Source organism: Phasianus colchicus, chromosome 1 (assembly GCF_987193195.1).
Source record: "Phasianus colchicus chromosome 1, bPhaCol1.hap1.1, whole genome shotgun sequence".
In the NCBI taxonomy this organism is placed as follows: domain Eukaryota; kingdom Metazoa; phylum Chordata; class Aves; order Galliformes; family Phasianidae; genus Phasianus; species Phasianus colchicus.
The window spans coordinates 120,371,217-120,390,437 of NC_143436.1; the positions used below are offsets into that span (position 1 = coordinate 120,371,217).

At 39.7% G+C, this 19,221-nt stretch overlaps 1 protein-coding gene across 1 annotated transcript in view; it reads right to left on the minus strand.

Annotated features, from left to right (window-relative positions):
• The window catches only part of PHEX (phosphate regulating endopeptidase X-linked), a 95,778-nt gene that overhangs the window by 40,224 nt on the left and 36,333 nt on the right, over positions 1-19,221 (minus strand). Inside the window, exons 10-12 of the mRNA XM_031599318.2 lie at positions 17,599-17,692; positions 13,178-13,306; positions 9,723-9,824 (exon numbers count right to left, since the gene is read on the minus strand). Coding sequence (XP_031455178.1) covers positions 9,723-9,824; positions 13,178-13,306; positions 17,599-17,692 — 325 coding nt within the window. The remainder of the gene's footprint in view (positions 1-9,722; positions 9,825-13,177; positions 13,307-17,598; positions 17,693-19,221) is intronic.

Here is a 19,221-nt window from a genome sequence, read left to right on the forward strand (position 1 = left end):
ACTCCAGTGCTATATGCCTGGGAAGAGCTGCCAGCAGGGACAAGGAACAAAGGGAATGGGTTCAGACTGCACCAACAGATGCTCTCCAAGGCATCTCTCAGGCATGATCTGGGGGACAGCACACCCTGGGAACCACTTCTGACAGTGCACCCAGGTTTAATTGCCTCCACAGCGTATCCTTCCTTGCTTATCACCTCATAACACATTCTGGAAAGTACAACATATTTCAGCTAAAGAAAAATACTACCTCAGAAACATACAGCTCTTCCTTTATATTATTTCTGACCTGCTGAGCTTGGTAAACCCACGTGGAATAGTAATTACATCTTAGAAAAAACAAATGGGCCTGAAGGACATGTATTGGCTATGTGATTTCAGTAAAAGGAGCCCAATCACCCACAGTTAGGCCAGGAGCGGCTGCTTCTCATGAGAAATTCAGGGAAAATATTTTATTTCCATTCATCTGCAGGTCAGCACAGCTGTGGGAAGTGGCAAAAGAATTAGTTAACACCAAACCGTGACTATCCAAAGCTCCTAAATGAGTTTTAAGCGTCACTGGGTTTTCAGTGGAGGTGGGTTTACTCATGGATCAGAATAAAGGACTGTGTGCAGATATGCACTCTGACAGCCTTTGTGAGGCCTGTGCATGCATTTCTGTGCTGTATGCCCCATAACACACCATAGGACCAATTAGGGTGTGAATTCACAGATGTCTGTGCAGATAGCCAGGGCCTCTTCCACTTAGATTTCAAGCAAGCCAGAAGCAAAAATGTTCTGCTCTGAAAGCACAGGCTGGTAGATTTATACCCCTGGAGTATGCTGCTAAATTGCCTTCAGGATAGCTCTGTAGCTCATGTATCTGAGCTGAACTCAGCCACATCCGTAGTACTTTATAACACTGTTCTTTCTCAAGCCTTTATTTTCAGGCACCTCTCTTTGTTTTCCAAGACAATTGTTTAATTTTTTCATTAAACAAAAATAGACAAACAAGAAAACCACCATCACAGTCAAGAACAACAACAGCAACAACAACAAAAAACCCTGTATCTGTCCTTTGAAATTGCATTAGATATTCTCACCCAGTGCTTTTGAACTAGAGTCTTGAGGATCTACAGTGCAAAAAAAGCAAAGGCCACCTCTGAACTGCTCTGGCACGTTAGCGAGCTGCAGAAATTATGTTGCATTTCTTACAGAAACTCCTACTTGGGCTCACTTTTCTGCTCACCCCTTGTGTTCCCCATCAGCCAGCCTGCACTCCCACTGCTATGCCATCTCTTGCTAGAAACACACCCACCTTGCTGCTAAAGCTTTTCTGCTGTTTTTGTTTTAGCTCTGGGGAAAGAGCAGGTTTAACGAAAAGCACTGTGCTGCCTGACAAAATAAAAGTCCCCAAGGCCCTGTTGTGCTGAAGAGATCTCAGGAACTGAGTGCTGCAGCATCTTCTGTGAGGAGCAGCCCAGGCACAGGGGAAGGGCAGGGAAGTTCTCTCCAGATCGTGGCTGTATAGGATATGAGTTTACTGCAGTGTTTCTTCTGGCAATTTACTCAGCAAAATGCTGAATAACCTGCTCCAGAGAGGGATAACTTCTGACCTCAGTCTCTGCATGCATCATTTAGCATCATCATGTAATATCATTTAATATTTTCAAGGTTACCTTTGCTTAGCAAAGGTTGCAGAGTCACTTTTTTTTTTTTAACAATAGAGTGTGAAAAATTTCTAGCCACAAGAAAGCATCAGACTCACACATAGCTGAGATGAGACACAGCAAAATTGTCCCCTTGTCCCACTAGTCTAGGGCTTCACTCCTCATTTCAGTTTTCCTTGGCTTGGCACTTTGCTTGGCTCAGATTTTGAAGACTTTGCTCTCTTTTGAGAGAAATTCCTTGTGCCTGGCACAGCAGCAAGTGTGCCACTACCAGTTGTCTATGCCATATAAAAAAAAAGCAGATGTACATATGGACAAAAACAAAGGCTGAAACATGTAGAAAAAAAAGCACAGGCAGAAAATGCCGTTTTTTACTCAAAACCAAATATCTCTCTCTTCTAAGCCTTTGCACACTTCATATTTAAATCAATTACAATTATGCCTCAAAATCCATTACTGATCAGCTGGGGGACCATAATATCTGTGTAACTATTCCTCTATGGAAGACGATTTTACTTGGTCAAATAACAAAAACAGTAAAAGTTAAATATCTGAGACTTCCAGGAGTGATGAAAGACTTCTTGCCCCTTGGAAGAATGAGGCTGCCTTTTGGCATATCAATGCTTTCATGTTGCATTTCTGGCACAAAAGCTCCAGATTCACCCCTGTCCCTGAGCGGCTGCAGGTGTCCATCTGCTTCTCCATCTCCCTCTCTGCATTTCAGCCATGCCATTTGTCACAGGTGTTTTGATGTCACGCACCCATTCGGGCCTTACGCAGTTGTGACAGAGCCTGAAAAATGACAGCTGCGAGATGGGGGTTAAATACAATTTCCTCTCTCTTCACCTGTTTTCCACTATCTGTTTGCACGGTGCTCAGGTTATTAATGGAACTGACATCCCCGCACAACTGAGTGAGCAGTAGCAGCAGCCAGATAACAAGGGAGAAGCTGACAGCAGCGATCTAACCCCAGAGATAAGAGATAAGCAAACATGCCATGGCTATTAGTTTCAACTCCGGCCAAGGGAGAAGAACATCTCCTGCGGTTACTGAGCAGAAAAGCCCAGTCCTCCAGAGAAGGTTAAATTAAATTTGGAAGGTGAGAGAGATTATTCTTTGAGTTCAAAAAATTAAAGTTTCTGATAGCAAACAAATATTTGACTTTTTTAAAAAAATTGCTTGTTAATCTGATGGAAAGTGAAGATTTATTTTTGTTCAGGGAATGAGGACACTTTGACACTGAAAGTGTCTTCCATCCTGTTTATTTTCCAGGTGAAAAATGTTACCCTGAATATTGGCATTTTCCAAACAGGTATCTGAGGGATAGTGAGATCTTCTGCCATCCATATTCCAAAACAGGTAAGTAGAGTTAGATTTTCAACTCTCTTGTGTCATTTCTGAGCTACATGGCATTTATTTGACTTCCTACTCCATCTGAACTTTGCCCCCTTCTCTTCGTATGTCCCTGCTCACAGTAGGATAAAGATGAGTTACACAGAATGACAGGACTGTAGTTGGAAGGGACCTCTGAAGATCATCTAGTCCAACCCCCACAAAGTTAAGCTCCCAGAAATACCTGTAGAGCCCAAGAAAGCTGCAGACATATAGGAAAGGAGTTACAATGTGACTGCCTTTTCCGAACTTCATGTTTCAACTATATCAGGAGAGTTTCTCATTGCTCCTTGCAAGGAAACTGCTACAGCAGAGGCAGGTCCTGAAATTTTCACATCAAAGCACTTATCCAGACAGAGACTACCCTCTTTTTCAGAGAGCTAAGTTCCACAAAGTACAAGTATAGCCAGGGCTGAACTAGCATTAAGTGTGCTTTCCCATTTAGAAGTGACAGTGTTGTTGTAAGAAGATCTGAATAAAACTTGGTGGTAAAAATCAGTAAATTAGGAAGTAAGAGCTTCTGTTGGCTTTTGAATGGAAATAGAGTGTCCAACTGCAATTAAATCCCTCGGAATTTTTTTCCTTTTCCTCCTTCTTTTGAAGTAAGTCTGGCAGCTCACTTGTGCTCTGAAGCAGTCTTACAACTCTTCGCAAAGTCTTTGAGATTCTTGAAACAATAATATAAAATCATCTTAAAAGGACCAGTGAAAGGTGTCTTGGGATCCTCTGTTTAGAAACTCTATCCCCCTCCCTTACAAAGTGTTGTTTTGTCAGCCCTGTGCTGGCCTTCCTTCCTAAAAAGCCTACTTGAGATGCAAGAGGCACTGGGATGCGGATGGTTCCTCTGTAATATTTTGCATTATTTTTCAAAGGATGGGTCCACAGACCTCACAAGATACAAAGATGCATTTTTATTTTTGCAGAGCACCCACTGACTGTTCTCAAGATTGGATGCTTTGTTACCTTTGTGCAAAATTAACATGGCATTAGGCAAGATTAATTTCAGCTCCCAAAGATGTGGTGCCCGGCCTTTTTGTCCAAGTATGCAGCAGATGTTAATGAAAAGTCATTTTTCAGAACTGTATTCAGTGAGTGCCCTGGACAGTCTATTTGAATAAATGCAGGAGGCTCTATTCTCCCTGCATGTATTGCTGTGCCAGGGCTGTACATAAACAAGCACGAGCATGAGAAAAGAACAGAGAATGAGATGATTCTCTGATTTCCCCACTATAAGAATGTAGGAGGAACAGAGGACATTTTCCAGACAAACAAGAGGAGGTGCTCCCTCACAGAGAGCACAGTGAGGCAGTGGAACTCTGCCATGGGAAGCTGTGGATGATAACATTTGTTGTGGGTTCAGAAAGTCACCAGACAAACTCACAAGAGAAAAAAACTAAATAAATACAAATACACCACTTCTGGCAACAAAGCAGCAGATTGTCAGAGGCGGGGAGAGGATAGTGAGAAAGCACCCCTTTGTGCTTGCCCTGTCCTTATGTTCATCTCTAGACGTCTGCTACTGTTTGGCCACTGTCCGAGCCAAACATTGGACCACTGGTCAGAGCAGTAGAGCCATCATGTTCACAGTGAAATCACCCAAATATGAAGAGAGAGTGACTACAGAGAACTAGGGAAGATGGTAGGGGCTCATTTAATTGACCAGAGGGCTGGATTCAGACAGAAAGTTCCAGATGAGAAGTGAATGGCTTCTATGGGGTAACACATGGACAAGTACCTCCTCTAAAGCACCTATACTTTGCTCAGACAAGACTTGCAAAGATAGCTCCTGAATTACAGAGGGCTAATGGCCTAAATTGCATTGGGAGGTTTGCTGCAGCTCTCTGGCACAGCAGAACTGTAGGCTAAACTAAGGGATCTAGCACTGCCTGAGAGAGACACCTATAGCTAGGCACTGTCCTTATATTTTTGCTTCTTTTGCCTGGCTGTTCAGAGAGAGATGCAAACGGAACAAATGTTGCATATATGACTTCCTTAGAAAGAAATAAAGCCAAGCAGAGGCAAGTTCAGTGGGCAAAAAATGATTGCACAGTGACATTGGGATTTATGCTCCATGACCTAAAGAGGTTAACAAAGTTACAGAAAAAAATCTTATTACAGAAAAACAAGACTTTTTTGGGGGCTTGTCATCCATGCTTTAAGAACAGCATTGCAAAGCAACAAAAACAAAAACAAAAAACAATAAAAACCCACCCAACTTCCTACAATGCAGGCTATTTGCAAACTTTCAGAAAACAGGCTTTTGTGTAAGTCTCTTTTTCAAGCTCCCAGTTAAACCCAAGAAGAAGGGTGATTTCAAGGAGGAAAAAAAAAAAAAGTGATTAATAAAATAACGGCTTCTGCCCAAGAAAGGGAATAATTTTACATCTCACTGATGATCTTCCACTGAATTATGTTCTGAAGAGCAGCAGCAAGAAATTACTGATTTAAAGATGAAAGCCCTGATCATACCAGTCATACCAATGGCGTTTCAGCTGTGGGCTCTCCCTTTTCCCTGTGGCCCACCATTTCAAAATATGGCTTCCAATACTATTTGGCTGAGACAGTGGTTGCAATCTGCACTCTCATGGTGAAGGAGACAAAAGCCTGCCCTCCCATCCTCAGTCTCCACTCATCTTGGAGGCTGCAGGGTGGCTGAGAGCCTTCCATTGCCCAGGCAGCGGAGGAGGCATCTCTGCTTGGATGCTGCAGCTTGCAGATTGCCTACCTGAGGACTCAGACTAGTCACACACATAGGCCCTCACTATGTGAATTATTTTATCTTCTCCTCAAATGTGGACAAAAACACAGGGTCCTTACAACAGAGGCTAAAAGAACAAGAATAAACCTCTCTCCTCTTTTTTTTTTTTTTTTCTTTCTTTTTTCTTTTTTACAATCGGAGATACTTCCATTAAGAACTTGGAAGGTTAAAAAGAATAGTTTAAGGAATTCTGATGATAGTCAATTACACAGCAGTAAAAGAAGGCTCACAAACAACAGAGGCAGGACAGGGCAGAAAGCGGAGCATCGCGGCAAAGTTCTCCTCTGCGGCAAGGAACTGCTTTGGAAGCAGCGTGAGCTCCATCCAGAGAATTAGGTGAGAACTGCACGGGAATCAGACACCTCAGCTTGCCGAAATCTGTCTTTGTAGGGCTGGCTCTCAGATGGGCTGGTTTAAATCCGCCTTTCCATCACAGAGAAAGAGGAAGAAAGGGAAGATAGGAGGGAAATAAGTAGTTTTCTTACTGTATTATTCTATTACTGAAGGAAAACCAAACTGTATACAGGGACTCCAAAGTATACAGGGACTAAAAGAATGGTTCTCAGACATCACACATTCACAAGAAAAATGTTTCTTTTGTTACATGAGCTTATTTGTTTGATCCTTTTCATGCATTTTAGGCTTACCAAATTAGAGTGAACAGATAGTACTGGATGTCCACCTGAGCAACTTAACAGACACATTGAGTCATAGGCACAAAACACTTCAATGGTAAAATGGAGCTTACAGGATGCCTGGAGCACAGATCAAGCATTGATTCTACCTGAAAGTCTTTTATATGTCCTTCAGAGGTCGATGGTCCCTCTGAGTTCAAAGTGTTGGGCTGCTAGCAGGTGTATAGGTCTGGCATTGGCCATGTGCAAAGTGGGGATCAGTCAGCCAACAGGCAGCAGCCAAAACGTGCGACTGTGACTATTCCTGTTGTGAAGAGGATTTGCAGTTAATTTTCTTTGAAGCTGCCAAGTCATTTGCATGACAGTGTTGTCATCTGATGATATAATCAGCAGAAGGAACAAAAAAGACACCTGAGATAAGCTATTCTTCCAGGAAGGCTCACTGCGCAGGCATCCATATTGTGCACTGATTTTATTCCTCTTTCAGGAAATGGGCAGAAAGTTTGTTAGCAGCCCAAATGTTCCTGAAGTTAAAGGAAGGGCTAATGGCAAAATAAACAGTTCCCATGAAGGAGGCCCAGAAAACAAAAAACTACAGTAGTTCTGTACAGTTCTCTTTCCAGTGCACTCGAGAATGTAAGATCAAAAATTCAGGGGACATGCTTAGTATATGAATGTCTGCCCTTTCCATATAGCTTACAGCTCTGCTTTAGAACTTCAGCAACTCTACTCTGTGTTACTACAACAGATGATGTGCTACAGCACAGGGGGCTGCAACAGTTTGAGCATTAAAACAGGGTGGTATTTCTTGTCCCTAGATCTGACACTACTCCTGCACTTCAGTTTCTCATACATAAACTGGCAATGAGGTGCAATCTCCTTTGATAACCACTGACAAAAACACGACAAAAGGCCAAGACATTCTTCACCTAACTAATAGCTCTCTTTCTTTACTTAACAATGATAGTAATGATTGGGTGCCATTTTTTGTTCTGGAAAGAGAAACAAGCAGAAGATGCTCGCACAAGACTTGAAATTCGGTTCAAAGCAGAATATCACACACTCATAAAAAACTTCCACAGAGGATCTATCAACAGAAAACTGGAACAGTTGTTTGATGTGTTACTGAGCTCTGCCCAGCAATAATTGGCCAAAATGCTACAGTTTGCCTATACAGAAGATCAAAGCCGAGGACCCTTTCTGGCCTTCTGTCTGAAAGACGGTGCCTCCAGCACCCCACTGTGCTCTGTCATAACACTGTCATAACAACTACCTTGGTAATGCTCCAAAACAAAGAGGAAAATAATGAAAATCCCCAGGATCATGTAGCTTGCTCTTCTTCAATTCAAGAAAAAAGATCCTTCCTAATTTTCAAAATCCTCTCAGATTGACAAAGAAATATTTCTTGTATGGATCTATATAATAAAGCAATAGTATCGCATTTGTTCTTTTAAAACAATCAAACAACCAGTACTCCAGCAGTTCTATCGTCTGTACTGTTCTGTTAAGGCATAAGTATTTAAAAAATGGCTCATAGGATCTTTAGGAGTAACAGATTTTGAAGGTTCTGTTTTATGATATATCACAGATTTCTGCAGTGAATTATCTGGCTACACAAGTAATGAATACATTTCTTGAATTACAAACATGTCCATCCAAATGTTCCAGCACACATCCAAGACGAATCATTAGCAATAAATAGTATTTAATAAACATGTACAAAGACCATGCCTGGAAATCTACCAAAACGCCTCTCTATATTACTGCAATTTCTAAAATCATTACATTACATTTGTGTCATACAACCTTGACCTCGTTCCTAGCACAGTAAACTATAAAATTGTTGTTCAAGTCAGTGGTAATGGATTTAAACCATTTGATTTTCAAAGTACTTTGGCATGTAGTTTTTTTTCAGTGTACAGCCTGAATTTACATTGGCACGCACTGCTCAGTCCAGACTCACCCCATTAACTTCAGAAACTTAACTGAGATGCCTATATTGGGAGCAAGTACCGTAAGCTTCCTACACGTGTCATCGCCACCTACAAAAGATCAAACCTAACTTCTGAACACATCCTTTCCTAACCTAGAAAAGAGAGAGCTTTTTAGAGAGTTTATTAGTTTGTAGCAATGCTTGTACGATTTCTCTACTGGAAGGAAGTCAGCAAATTTTTAACACAATGGTTAAGCAGATTGCTTGCTAGAAAATCAACATTTGACTTGTAATAGAAAATCTTCCTGCTTGTAGTCTGCATCACATTTGTCAAATATCTAAATTAAAGTTCATTATGTTTCTATGGTTTTTTTTTTCTAGTAAACAAATAAGCATTGCAACCAGTAAGAAAAAATAACTGCAGCCCACATGCCATCAGGTAAGGAAGAAATAAACTGCATCTTACAATTCTTTGTTTTCTGTAGAGTTTATTGGTCCATTTATGCAGCTGTATTTCATTTGTGCATCTGCGAAGGGCACCGCTGTAAAAAATGTTAATGGGCTGTGTATGGAATTTAAACCTTTCCACTGATGAAGTGTCTGAACAGCCTTTTCAACAAAATCAACAAAAATTCCTTGAAGTCTGCATTTGTTTTCAACCCAAAACAGCACAATTTTAATTTCAGCACAGTGAGTAGGAAAGCTGCACTTGAATGTCACTGTATTCAGAGAGGATATTTATTAATTCTCTGATATCCTGCTGCCTCCTACATAAGGAGGCAGTCCTACACATTTCCCTCCAACTTTTCTTTCCTTATGCCTTTCCCGACTGCTGTCCTGTGGCAGAGCTCTGCATTTAGAACATGTTCTGTTTCCCTCTATCACATACCAATAACAAGGAAGGAGAGCAGGAAGAGAGCTTTCAGCCTTCACCTTTACCTCCTGAGTTTTACTGACACACCACCTGAAAGTAATCATCACAGGTAATACCAGCCTTGACCATAACATTTTGTAACTAGCTCTGTGAGGATGGGTTCAGCTGGGATGGTTGTCACAATCCTGGAAGGTGGCTTTAAAGGTAGGCCTTCCACCATGATGTAGGAGAAGGTATGAAATGTGGATAATTCCCATGTTCCTTTCTTGGCTGAAGCCTCCATTTCCAAACAAAACAACTCAGTAAGGAAGAGGAAGTCTGAAACAAGCTCATAGTCTACATCAGCCAGAGTCAGACTGGGACAGATGGAGGCAAGGCAGGAAGAACAAGGTAATGGCAGGTAAGGTCCACAACATTCTGTTCTCCCTCAAGAACAGTCTTCACTCTGACAGGACTTTACCCACCTTCCATTTTTATTTATTACCTTCTCATGAGCCTTTCTTTTTGTTTCAGAGTCCATCCAGTCGTTTTCTTTCTCCAACATGTCAATAAAAGCCCAACGAATTCCTTCAGTCAGCTCTTCCATCTGGAAAACAGTAAACCTCTCCTCATTAAACTGCCATGGTGGGATCATTATAAGTTTCAGTGCATGAAGTACTCAGTAAGACCACGAATGGTTCCAAATCAGACAGTCACCACTAATAGATCTTGAAGGTGGATTTATTCTCTTTTTCCAGCCCTCAGACAATTCTTCTCAAAGCAAGTTTCTTCTTTTCATTCCCTTCAGTAGTACTACACAGCCTGCTGATCCTTTCATGTCACAACGGTGAGAAAACCTGCCTCAAAATCTTAAAAAAACAAACAACAACAACAAAAAAACATTGGGAGAATTGCAGTGATTTGTGAAGATTTCTGTCTCTTTGGTCCTAGATCATTAGTCCCTGCAGGAAAGAGCCAGCTGCAAAGTGTTTGCACAGATAGAGCCTTTTCTGTAGAGAGAGCATCTGTAGCCTTGCTTAGTTTATGTCACACTGAGATATTCCTTACTAATACTGCCAAAGATCTGAATTTGGGCTGAGAGTATCATGATTCAAACACAAAGCAGCATTCAAATATTTAGCCAGTAAGCCTTGCTTACTGCAGGGAAAGAGGCCATGGCTTCTCTAATCTTGAACATCCAGGGACAGCCTGCATCTGTGCAAACCTGGAAGAAGTCATGATCATTGTAGCTCTACTGCTTCTTCATGGCTTCTGTACAAATGGTAGTTCGACAACTATACGAAAACATAAGCATGTCACAAGCAAGTGAAATAATAGGAGTGTTCAGTGAGCATAAAGGCCAAGAAAACTCTGAAATGAAAAGAACAAAGAGTCTGACAGCTAAGGGATGTGTTGCTTTGGTCTAAAGAGCAGAACTGTACTCACGCCTGTGCATCTATTTGGCAACGCAGACCAGAAAAGTATAGGCTATAACCTGCTTCTATTTGTATCAGCAGAGGAACCTTAACATAGATAACCCTGAAAACACTGTAAGAGTGAGGTATTTTGGAGGATCCAGCCGTTGCCAGAGGGCTTCACCACGGGTCAGCCCAGATAGCACAAACCATGACAGACAACCACTGTATGAAGATTTTCTGGATTGCTGTGTTATCAGTTACGTTACATTTAAAAAGAATGAAGACCTCATATACCAAAGTTTTATATAAGTTTATTCCATAGATCTGATAGCTTTGAGAAGTCATTTAGGTGGGGGCTAAATCCCAGAAAGTAATGTTATCTTCAGCAGAATTGTCACTGATGTATCAGATGTGTATTTTAATTTGGAACTAATCTGTATTTGCAGTGGAGCCAGACAAAGCCTAGCAATGCTCCTTTAATTATTCATTTTTTCTACTCTTTTCAAAAAACTTTTTTTTTTTTATTTTTTTTTTTTTTTATTTTTTTTTTTAGCAACAGTACAGGACAACTGGAACAGTTCTAGCATTAAATATGACTAAACAGTCAACATTCACAGAAAACAGCATCTCAGGGAATAGGGTAACTTAAAGGTATTGATGGCAGAGCACTGACTCAATTAACTTAGAGCACTAATGAGGTGAACTCCCTGTATTTGGAGGTTATGAGTTCAAACTCAAGCGCTACAGCTGGGCCCTGGTGTATAGTTAGGCTTTATGTACCAGCTGTAGCTGTGGGGGGCAGGAGGAGAAACCTATTCCTGCTATCAAAGCTATTACTGAAACTGCTCAGGCATAGCTGTAAGAAACACTGCAGGCACTCTGGGTTAGAAACAGTGCTATATTTAGACACAAATAATGTCTTTTCTGATAAAGGAAGAGGGAAATTTCTAAAGTATGAAATATCAGTCACAAAACATAGGGGAAAAATCTGTATTGTCCATAACTCAGGATTTGCTTTTGATCCAAGACAGAAAAAAAATAATAATAAAACCCATACAAATAAGAGCGCTTCTCTCAAGGGTTTTCTTGGTGCTTAAGAAAGAGAAATGAAAACTAGCGAAATGAAAATAATAACAACAAAAATGATCAACTTGAAGAGCACATTTCTAAAAGGACTGCAGCACATTTCACCTGCATCTAATTTTTTCTCCATGGACAGCTTGCTATTAGTCTGAATTTTGTGGTTTATACGATAAAAGTTATATGCATATCTTGCTATGGATGCTACTGTGAATTTAAACTTGATAATTTTTCAAATTCTTGGCCTGAAAGGAATTTGCATACTAAGAAATATTTTAATTAGGTCATATTTCATCAGATAACCATTCTCTATTTCTGCCAGGTTTTCATCATTTTCCTTCACATATACAAACACAAAATAACAGTTCATCCTCAATAAAGCATATATTCCTTACAGTCCATTTCCACAGAGGTCACACTGTCTAATACCCCAGAAATATTTTTGCCACTAAACTGCCAAATAGCACATTAAAAACTTGATAAAGAATCATGAAACTGGATCTCATGGAGGAAACTCCAGCTGGAGGCAAGCAGCAAAAGAAATTTAGAGATGGATACATTTCAAATATTAGACAAGCCAAACATTGGTCTGTCTAAAATGTAGTCCTTCCATAAGAAAACAGTCAAACTAAAAGTCAAGCAGTCAAACTCAAGCTACTGAGCCAGGGTTCTGCAGGACAATCACAGAGCTGCTGCACCCAATGCATGATGGTCATATGTTTCTTAAATGCAGCTCTCCTGTGGTAGAAACTAAGTTCATTAGCTGAAGCAGTTGATTTCAAACTGATTACTGTTGGAAAATCAATAGCTGGAAAAGCAGATACTGGGAAACTCAATGAGAAAATTATAATCTGAAAATAAGTCATAAATGATCATAAAGAGTAGTTAATCATTTGAATACGTTATTAAGGGAGGTAATAATGTAGCTATGTTTGAAGTTTTACAGTGAGGATGAATGTCCAGCTAAAAGCTATTCTCTGTACTTAACAATGTGAAAGAATACTTTCCTTCATCACTGAATAAAAACATTAGTTGAGTTTTCTCAGTTAGAGTATATTTATAGCACAACCAGCCTTAAAAAGCTGGCCCTAAAGCAGAGCATATATGACCAGTCATTAACTGGTCGATAAGAACTTTACTAAACTACCTTAAACTGAACAATTCCTCATCAGTGCTTCCCCCTCTGCTTCTGCACAGTCTGCCATCATGCACACATACTAATGGAGTTTTAGACTGGCTTTTATCTGTCTACATATTTATCTGAAGGACCTCATGTGAAAAGATTGGGCAGGGCTTGGATGGACAGAAACATGACATTTCTTTGTATTTGTTCTGTGCTCTCCTTGCTTTTTTTCTTAATTAACTGAAGCATCTTTAAGAATTTTGTCACTAGTAGTACATCTCTTCTTTAACTTTGAGAGGATAAGGAAGCCATTAATTACAAGTTTCTAAGAGGACTCACCATCTCTTTCTTGTCTTCTTGAAAATGGGCTTTCACAAACATCTTACCCACAACGTAAGGGAGTGCACTTTCAACTAAGTCCACACATTTGTCCCACTGAGGCAGTAAAGATGTTGTTCCATGGATCACCTGTTGGAAGTGAATGCAGTAAGTCATAAAATCATATAAACCTGCATCTATATTTTTATGCTTGTCAAGTTAAATTATGCATATCAAATAGTAACAAACAAACAGCAACAACAACAACAACAAAAAACAACCCAGAGCAATGATGTTTTACAGATATTTTCATTTTTATGAGAATATAGAAACTTTATAGAAAAATCTTTTCAACCCCACTAAATAGTTAAATAGCTGTAAAGTTTAAAACTGAGTATAATGGTAACAACTTAGAGAGACTAAGCTGAGAGGATTTTTTATGGGAAGGCATTCCCAATTGTTAACTTTAGGCTAATTCTGGTAGTTTTGTGTTCAGTGGATAGGCACATTCCTTTAGAAAATGGCCTGCTCTGAGATATCTACTGAAAAAGTTAGTCTCTTCTTTGGTTAGGTGAGAAGTCTAAGAAGACTGTGCAGGTCAGTCCTTATGAAACAGCTTCTACTTCAAGGCACTGGAGGATTCCCCACTTATCTGGGCTACCTAAAGCTGTCTAACACCAGCGGACACATGTCCAGACCTTGCTGCTGTTTACCTTTCTACTTACTCATACCACATCCTGTGTGAAACAAATTCCCCAAAAGAACATTTCTAAGAGAAAACAGGTCTGGGTCAACAAGAACATGGAATACATGTTTGTCCCCCAAAATCCCCCTCCAAGTTACAGTAACAAAGTGTTGTTAGATCAGCTTGTGTATTTTATTAATAGAATAGTAGTTAAATAGAGACTTCCATACTCTGATGATCCTACTGCATCATGAGCTTCAAAAGAGAAATAGACAAGAACTGCCAATGCACAAATGAGCAAGGCAAAATGAAGCTTAAGCACGTTGCTCCTTTGTTCTCCATTTCTGAACACTGTTACTGTTGGCATTTACCTGATATCAAGACATTCTCTGGACAAAGGAGTTCATTAAAAACAAAATACCTATTCAACACAAAATGCAAAATGTTTCCATGTAAGCAAAAACGCAGTGCTGATTCAGGAACTTTCTTGATTTTTCTTTTTTCAAGTTCAGAGTTCCCTTTCCACTTCAGGAATTTACTTGTCTTGTTCTGCAGAGCACAAGCAAAATCCCAGCTCAGTAGCTGCCACCTGCTGGTTGCATAATGGTGGGGTCAACACCAGACCAGGTCAGACAGGATAACATTTTGGCCTCTCACAGATTGCATAGGCCTCCAAGCACTGCCCTAGTGTTTACTGGGCCTTTCTTTTTCCTTGGTCTCCTCTTAGTCTCCTCCAAGATAAGATTTCTAGCAAAACTAAAGAGCTTGGATTTGCTTGGAAAATTACAGACTATCTTAACTCTCAGCTATTGAAGGTCAGCTATTTTGGTAGTTGAAAGATTGATTTTCTCCATCATATTGGCTGTAATTAAGCCTAATCAATGACTCATACTTAAATACACCAGTGAACTGCATTTTCAAATGCTTTTTATTAATACTGCATGTGCTAATAGATTTTCAATGACAGAAAGAACACTTCTATAAGAAAACCACATTGGGTAAACTGATGCATAATAAGGTAATCGTTTCCTAAACAGAGCCAAATTAGAAAATAAACTTCTTTTCCAAATCCTTCAATCTTCATGTATAACACCTCACTTTATTAAAAAAGAAAAAAAGGAAAGGAAAATTTCTCTCCAGTGTCCATGCAAAACCACAATGAATCTTTCTCCTGATGCAGAGTAACAAGGGGAGTCACAGCATTAATTATCAGAGCCTGAAATTTCTTCCAAAAGCTCTGTCTACACAACAACCACAGAAAGTCAAGAGACAGAGCTGGCTTTCAGCGTGTGACACGTTATTACAACATAATAATCATTATTATTTTGAGGGAGGTTTGACTGTGAGGAGGACAGAAAGGCGGTACAGGCTCTGAGACAAATAAAACTAGAGCTGAGAGGAATAGATAATATCTCACAGCTGGTATATTGATATTTATGTTACAAGCAGAGCCAACTTGAGCTCTCTCAAAATTGTCCTCCAAATATTAATGTCTCACTCTACAATGCAGTACTCCAGGTAGTAACAGCGACTATAAATAGCAGGTTTCAAGCCTTTCCAGGCAATTCAGAGCTCCACAAGAGAATTAACGGAGCTCTTCCCCAGGAGCCATCGCACATTTGCTAGAACTCAAATAGTGGAGAGGAGCTGCTGATGGTGCTGATCTGGTAATCAAACACTTTCTCCAGAGTCAGCAGGTTTGTCCTGTTTTTCAACCTGAAGTTTTTCAAAGTTTCATCACTTCTTTGCAAAATACCATCCAGATATGTGTCTCAGTGCCAAGATTTCTGCACATAAGATGTAAAAGCCACCAACAGAAAATTAGAACCCAGTGAAAAAAATGCTACTTAGGATGGGTGAGGCTGATGAGAAATGAGTGAACGAATAAAATGTATCCTCTGTTTTAGAGATCAGTGATTCTTCTCACAGTCATATTGTTGTCTGATTACTCAATGTTTTCTTCACTTACCAGGAGGTTAGTGAGTCCATTTTTATGATCTCAAAGGAACTGTGTATCTCAAGTCTTCCAGCCTCTGACTGGAACAATCTGCTCAGCAACCGCTTTGCCTTGAACTCCATTTCTCATGTCATTTCTGCTGACCTGTGAAATCTGTTTCCCTGAGCTGTTCACAACACTTAACCACAGCTATTAACTATTACCCCTCGCTATTTGCTGCACTTAACTATCTTTCTCCAGATCCCAAAGGCAGATATAGGAACGAGCTGCTGACTCACTGCCCTTACTGAGCTGCCCTTCAGTTTTCACAACCACTCATGTGAATCCTTGACGACAATATTTTAATGAGCTTTGAAACAACTTGAGCTAGATTTCTCCCTAAGCTTCTGGAGGATGTACCCAGCGAAAAGACAGCACCTAGTTAGTGTATCTAAAAGCACAGGAACTGAAAGATACTTTTTCCTTCCAGGAATTTCCCTGGCCATAGTATAATTCAATCATATGCTGCAGGCTTGTTGATGGCCAGCAATCTATTTTATCTGGCTAGCAGGAAATATTCCACAAGGGGACATACTCAGAAACTCATCACTGTGGTTTTGACAGCCAGTTTTGCACATTTTGCATAAAGAAAATGGCATCTTTAGCAATGCAGATTCAGGAGCATAGGAGATGGTCTTTTTCACATAGTTTCCATCAAGGTATTAGAATTTATTTTTAGATATTTATCAGCTCATAACTCTTCCAATACAGTCAGGAAGGACACTATTGATAGTTTCAATTACCACCTGTGTGCCTCACCAAGGAGGACATAGCACCCACACCTCCTGCACCACACCACTGACAGCATTGTGACAGCCTCCTGTTCACTGAATCATAGTCATTAAGTTTGGAAAACACCACCAAGATCATCTAGTCCAACCAGAAACCCATCACCACCATGCCCATAACCCTCAGTGCCACAACATATCTTGTCATCATGATACAACCAAGCAGCTTATTTTCTTATAACAAACAAAAAAATATTACCATCCAAACATGGCAGGAAAACAACAAGAAGATAGAACAAATCTCTGTTACAGATTCATCTTCTGTTTGCTTAAAGAGCCCTTGCACTGCCCACAGTATCATCAGGTTGGTTTTCCACTCAGGAGCCACTTAATCAAATATGTGCTTTACATAAATACTCATATTAATTAATAGATAATTAACTCTACTCTCATAGATTATGGCAGCAACTAATGCATGTCTTTTGGGGTTTCTACAGCCCTGAGCTGGAAGGTACCTGATCAGATTTTCTGTGAAAACAGCTGATGTACATATACGCTAGAGCTCATATAAAGCTGGCATTACAGGATAAGAATGGTTTGGAGCAGCCTGAGAAAAGATGAAATCTTCAAGTTTTGTTTTATCAGAGCTGTTTTCATGCATGTGTAAAGAGCTCATTTTTTCAAAAGCTCAGACTTTGACCAAGCATGTTTGACCTTTTGCAGGTCACAGCCCCAGCACAAAACTCAATAACTTTCCAGCTTTTGGGCTACAGCATAAAAAGCCTAAGCTTTTTAAGGTCTCAAAACTTCCCTCACATAGTTCAAAGGACAGTTCTCCTTTGTGTCACACACAATATATATGATTTTACTATTTTAAATGAATACTACTACAAAAAGCTTAATTAATAAATTTGCCCAGAATGGAAAAACCATCTTCTGCAAAGATATAAATAATAGAAAACAGCAGCTATAAGGGAAACAGATAGGGACAACACTAATTAAACTGTAAATGCTATTAAAAACTTCAACTTACCCGAGAAAATTCCAGCCACCGATACTGAAAACGTCTACTGAGGTTAAATAACCTTGAATAAACCATCCTCCACACCAGATAGTTGGCAAGAGTCCTGTTAAATCAGACATGTCTTTGTCAGTCCTCTAAATGCATATGATGTAACAAAGCAAAGCACTCACGGAAGTATCTCCACAAATATTCAAACTGAATGGTTGAAAATTCATTTTGAAAATTAATGAGTGATGATCAAATTGATAAACCTCTACTTCACAGATTAGTCTGCTAGATTGAAGCTGGTTGGAATATAATTGCACAGTGATAACCATCTTTTAGAGGATATTGCATCAAGTTCAGCATTTAGCATGCCACCTGTAGGTAATATTTTTTTCAAGGGCAGTTTTTGTTTTCCATGGAAGTAGCAAGAATAGTACCATAATGAGAAAATAACTGGGGTTTTTTTGTTTGTTTGTTTTGTATATCAAAACAAATGTTCTCTCTCCTCATTAGTAGGGAAGATAAATCATAACCATAAAGCAACAGATAACGATCAACCCCATATGTACTAGAGACTGTCACTATTTCATATTGTCTTTCCTTAGAAGTTAACTAAGCTTTAGAAAATTTTTACTACCTACAGTTATTAAATTACTATAACTCATATTTTGCAGATTGATAACTGACACACCAAAAAGATAAATCTCTAAAGAACTGAGAAATCCTGGAAGAACTTGTTCAAGCATCCCAGGAGACCTGGCATCTTTGCTCCTTTTTCTAAAACTTCAAGCACTTGCCCAGAGTGCTTAACCAAGTATTTGTCCAGCCTAGACTCAGCCACCTCCATGATGAGCGGTGGTTATATGAGATAAAATTGCACTGTAAATAGGCAATTCAACTTCAAGCAGTCTCAAAACAAGTCTAGTACTGACCTAAGTATTTCCTTTCCACTATAAGATGCTTTGATGGGCTATCAGAACAGCTCGCTCTTCACTAAAACTCTAGTTTCTTCAGCCTCTAGCTGCCATAGAGATGGAGCTGCCAGGTGTTCCTGCAGTGCCACTCCATTAGTTTCATTGATAGATGCTTCACATACTGTTTTCTCATCCAAATCAAAACAGGCTGTAAGAAAAATTTTTGAGGGTGTTCTCTTCACACCAGCATCACCAGAGCCAGAGCTCAAGTTTTGCCTCTAAGCTCCTGCCTAGCACCTGCAGCTCAAGAAAGATTGTTGCTGCAAGCTTAAGCTCTTTGTCCCTCAGCTGGGAAGATGACAATGAGGTGAGGTCAGCAACTTAAAGCAACATATTGTCTATTAATGACTGAGCACATCATAACCTAGTACCTCTGACCATGTGCAGACACTAAGTGGGACACCACATCAGGAGCAGTTGTGTGCTTGTGCCACTTAACCCTTCTTCCTGATAGAAACAATAATTCCTTTTTCATTATAGAAATGCATCATACAGTACATGTAAATCCTCACGATAATCATAAAATATATCTGAAAAAAGCTTTTCAAACTTCCAGCACAAGTAATATACCTTCATAGCATAGTATACATTACAACAGACAAAACAATTAGCTCAAAATGGATGATTAAATCATTTTGACAAAATACTTAGGGTCATTAAAAATGTATTTCAA